Here is a 5,000-nt window from a genome sequence, read left to right on the forward strand (position 1 = left end):
TGTCGTAGCATAAATCTTCAAAATAAAAGCCTGCCTAGCACAACACAGCTAAAAGAGAAACAGTAGATCCCAGAATTCTCCCGTTGGAAACATTGACATTTACATTAGCGTCCCTTTAAGTCAGTTATAGAAGAGTAAGTGACTGAGCATATGCGATATGAATTGAGCAGCCCTTCATCAGTCCTGACCTGATATATACCTGGAGTGAAGAACTGAACACATGAAAAAAACACAAACAAAACACAAAGATCTCTTCGCAGTTTATGTCTTTTTCACAGTTTCATATAAAACGTGTTTGAAGCAGAGTGAGAGGAAGGGAGCTCTATTGAACAAACAAGACAAAATCCACAGCATATTTACAAAGATGAGTCCAGGAATCCCAAATATGTAAAGATCCTACCTGCCTTATCCCAGCCCGGGTGCAAAATTCCCCCCCATGAATATATTTAAAAACACTTTCTATCGCACTGTTTGGGTCAGGGCTGTTGCCATAACGATTGTCAGATGCTGAAACAGTGGATTTGCTGTCATGGGGGTTGCTAGCCTCAGAATCTACATATGACCGTACTTTAAGCAACAAAGTGGACACTCTTGGTGTTTTCCGCCTCCCTTCTTCTGTTCTCCAGGTGCCCTTTATGTTCGCTCCATTTCTCGCAATGCGATTTGTTTTCGTATGCATTTGTTACACCCTTAACAAACATTATCTCAGAATATATGCCCTAGAGTCCAGTGGCAATTAGGTGTATGTGAATGCACCCTTAACCAATTGAGCCACTGGAAAAAGCACAAGAAACCCCGCTATTGTTTACACTCCTATAAGATAGTTGAAGTCATGCCACCTGTCCCTGATTTAAAGCACTGCATTTGTTTATTAGTGGAGAAAACAAAGAGAGCTTGACTAAAGTCATGACTCATGCGATATATTGTTTTGTTTTGAACATTATTTATTTATCTTGGATATGGGTTGGCCAATGATACTGTGAGGAGCATGTTTTTGCAAGCACATTGACTGAGATGAGAGGTATGTTTATGTATGAACCATTCAAGGTCCTGTAAGGTGGTTTTCAAAGCTCTGTGATTATTTTAAAATCCCAATGAACACATACACAGGTACAAATTGGAAAACGTGTGTAAAAAATATATGCAGTTTGAATACAACTTTATAGTTAAGCTATGCAGGAATGACTGTATATATATATATGTTATGTATACTGTACGTGTATCCAGCACACTATTCATTATTTCATCCACTCACTGTGTCAGTTGATTGTTGGTGGTCTTGACAACAGTACTCTTCGATAATTAAGTTAGCAACAGTTAAATGAGACTTAGTGTACAGAAATGAAATAGCTTGACTGAATGCAATCACTTTTTCAATTAGATCTCAATTAACAACCCCACCTTTACCAGTTGGATGGTCTGTAGTGTCTGAAGTGCTTTATAATGACGGTGCTATCAAAGACAATCTTTGGTTTGCACACAACAGATCCAGACATAGGCAGGTTATTAGTCTATGAAATCAATTGCATGCTCCTCCTCTCACTACAGTCCTAATCCGTAGATAATTAGAAATTTAATTTCATTTGTTGGATAGCTTGACGTTGTTCCTGCAATTGGTAGTAAGCTTTTTTTTTTTTTTTAATGTTTTAGCCAGTTGGCAGGAATTGAAGTTTTACTCCACTCCCGACAGCGAAATATCCTTTCCCTGATATTCAAGCTGCTCTCGCTCTCTCTCTGAGAGAAGAAAAGTTGAAAGCTGGAAGGAAATAGCCTTTGATTTCGATACCACGTCAAGACATTCCCTCTCTCCCCTGCATGGGGGGGGGTTAGGGGTGGGGTGGGGGGGGATGGGGGGGGGAAGCATGGGGGCCATTATTCCTGCTCTACAAACCTTTTCCCCTGCTTTTCTGTTTCCTTGCAAGACTTTTGAGGGGCTAATTCTCAGTGAGGTGAGACGGAGGCACTGCCAGAACAGCCTGTCCGTCACTCGCAGCCGAGGACACATGACTGGCAGGCTTTTAAGCTTCTAAGAGCCCAGCGGCTGAAGCCTGTGGATGCTGCGCGTAATGGGAGTCGTTTGTACTGGGATCAGTAGGGGCCCCCTTGCTTCCACGCAGAGGAGGGGCCACCTTCGACTTTATTTGCTGCCATCTCGACATCGTGCTGCTGAGCGTTATCCTCGCTTCGAATGTCATTAGCGCGGGATTAGCATTCAGCTCTGGTGGAGAGGAGGTCCAGGGGAGGCAGCAGGGGAGAGCTCCCGTGCCTTCTCCTGCTCAACCCAGCTGTGGCACCATGGAAGTATTTCCTTGACAGACGAGGCCATGCCGAGACTACTGTAGCGATGGCATAGAGGGGGAACATTGAATTAAAGCTCAACCGATCTGTCTCCCCAAGGGGCTGGAGAACACGTAGGTCCGCTAAGCATCTCAAGACTCACACATGGCAGCACCCAACCTCGGAGAGAGAGAGAGAGAGAGGGAGAGAGAGGGAGAGAGAGAGAGCACACAGATAGGGAGAGAGAAAACCTCAGGATTAGAGGAGTACAGAAGCCAGCTACAGATGATCTGTCCTTCAAGAACTGTAGACCATGTCCAAGCCGTCGGGAGTCATCCTCCGGTGAAGGTCTAGAGAGCTTCACTCTTTTGATCGCTGACAGTGGGTAAATTAGCTTTCTTTGGTGTCTGAGCAGGGCACCGATCATGATTTCAGATGGCTTTGAACCGACGGCTGCAAGGATGATGTTGAAATAAGAAAATATTTCAAAACACACACTCACACAAGCAGCAGCTCGATTTAGCTCACCACCCCCCTGCATATACTCATCACCCAACACAACACATGCTACGACAATAACCCTCATATTCACGCCGTAATTAATCTCAATTGTCAGCCACGGCGTCCCGTAGCCCTCAAATGCAATCGATCTCATTGTCAGTCACTCGGTTTGCGCGCGGTGCACGGCACAGATGCCGGAGAGCCCACCGCTGCGTCGCTTCCAACAGTTGAAAGCAAGGACGCGTCGTGACTCATCCTGGGAGCCCCGACGGCCCGGAGATGAGCCTGCGCTGCCAGATGTAATGACGCGGTTTAATTTAGCCGTCATCTTGTTTCCCTCCAGGTGATGACAGCTCATGGTCTGAGGCACCTCTCTGGACCTGTAAGTAGACGAGTGTTTCTTTCGCTTCCTCTCTCTCTTCCTCTCTCGCTCTGTCTCTTCCTCTCTGTCTCTTCCTCTCTTCACTGCAGGTAGATGCGGGTCATCTTTGGTCACCTAACCCCCTGTTGTTTTTGTTGTTGTTTGTTTCTCCTGATTGAGGGAGAAGAAGGAGACAAGGGACAGAAAGGCGAGAAGGGAGATCAGGTATGTGAAAGATGTCCCCCTCCCTTAAAACGAGACCTCAACATCTTTTCTGTCTCAAGTGCAGATGAACAAGACAAGACAAGCTTCATCACAGTCACAAACCTCCCACTCGAAACGACTTATTTTGTAGACACGTCTGAAAGTAGAGGTTCTTCCTCGAGCTTTGTTCTGTTTTCTGTACCCCTGTAATTGGTACAGAGAGTGCACACTGCATAACTGGATGGACTGTTATAGTATCCTCTAATCAGTGACCTTCTGTGCCGTATGTAACATTTACGGTGGCGGCGAGAAGAGGTCACGGAAATGAGGGCGCTGATGGCTTTTCTCTGCAGGGCGCCGCCACAGAGACACCACTCTCTCTCTCTGTCGTGCTGAAAAGCCGAACGTCACACAGCAACGTGGCTCATACAGAGAGGCTAGAAAGACCGGATGCTTTAGAAAAAAACATGAACAAATGACTTGAAAGCCTGATCCATCAGTCAAGGTCAAGTGTCAGATACATTCATCATCCACTAACAACCGGTGGGTTTTTATAAAGAGTCATCATACCAGGCGTAGTGGAACACAAACGTATCATATTCGTTATACTTGTGACACAAATGGTGTACACTAGTTTATATTGTGCAGTTCATATCATTTGGAACTCTCGACAGATAGAGTTAGAATGAAATATATAAAACAAGGTATATTAAATGAGCTACAGTGTAGTGCATAATGACAAGCATAGCCCAGTGGGTGATAAATATACTATATGTTTCTATGGTAATATAGGTGTATGCTGGTTTCACACAATCTAATGTCATTTTTTTTTTTTATCTGTACAACAGGGTGAAAGCGGAATCCAAGGACCCCAAGGTTTAAAGGTAAATACCATCTGAAGGTTTCTAAAAGATTTCTCAACTGTGTCTGTTACTTTCAAATGAGTGGGTAGACTGATATTATACAATATACCAGAAGCTAAAAATGTGTTTCATGATATGGATCGACTACCCCCCAACCCCCCACCCCCCGACCCAGCCAACCCTACACTCACACATGTACGTAACAGGATAATACACGCATGTTGTCTTTGTAGAAGAAAGCCGTTATGGAGCAGGTAGTCAGGGTGCTTCGGGGGAGCATGGTAGGAAGTTCCACTGGGAATAGAGGTGGTAGGAGCAGTGGAGGTATTTTAATTCACTCAGAGTTCTCCTATGAGTCTCAGGAGTGTCAGGAGATTTTAGGAACTCTGTGCCACTCTTTCTTTCTCCTTCACCTGCCTCCAAGCCTCACAGCCATCGATTTTCTCAGAGTCTCACTAGATAATAAATGTTGTGGCGTAATTGTGGAGAAAAACAAATCTGAAGTTAAATGATCTCTCTCTCTCTCTTCCTCTCTTTCTCTCATTCTATTTCTCTCACATGCTCTCTTCCTCCTCTACCTCCTTCTCCTGCCCCTCCTACTCTTCCTCCCCATAATCATCATCATCATCATCGGCATCGTCTTCTTCTTCTTCTTTCTCTCACTATGTTTCTTCATACACCATCTGCTGACAAAGGGGTCCATGGGACTGCCAGGGCCACTTGGAATACCAGGCCCAGAGGTACGTGTCCACATCGTCTTCCATTAACACAACCAGCCTTGACTCGTCTAAGAC

At 44.9% G+C, this 5,000-nt stretch overlaps 1 protein-coding gene across 1 annotated transcript in view; it reads left to right on the top strand.

The window, feature by feature from the left end:
• col19a1 (collagen, type XIX, alpha 1) overlaps positions 1 to 5,000 on the top strand; it is a gene marked incomplete at its 3' end in the record, with an annotated part of 77,900 nt that overhangs the window by 65,492 nt on the left and 7,408 nt on the right. The window contains exons 24-27 of the mRNA XM_080849155.1: positions 3,122 to 3,160; positions 3,320 to 3,364; positions 4,192 to 4,227; positions 4,902 to 4,946. Of these exons, the coding sequence (XP_080705281.1) occupies positions 3,122 to 3,160; positions 3,320 to 3,364; positions 4,192 to 4,227; positions 4,902 to 4,946 (165 nt within the window). The remainder of the gene's footprint in view (positions 1 to 3,121; positions 3,161 to 3,319; positions 3,365 to 4,191; positions 4,228 to 4,901; positions 4,947 to 5,000) is intronic.

This window comes from Sprattus sprattus (assembly GCF_963457725.1).
Source record: "Sprattus sprattus genome assembly, chromosome: 12".
Lineage (NCBI taxonomy): Eukaryota > Metazoa > Chordata > Actinopteri > Clupeiformes > Clupeidae > Sprattus > Sprattus sprattus.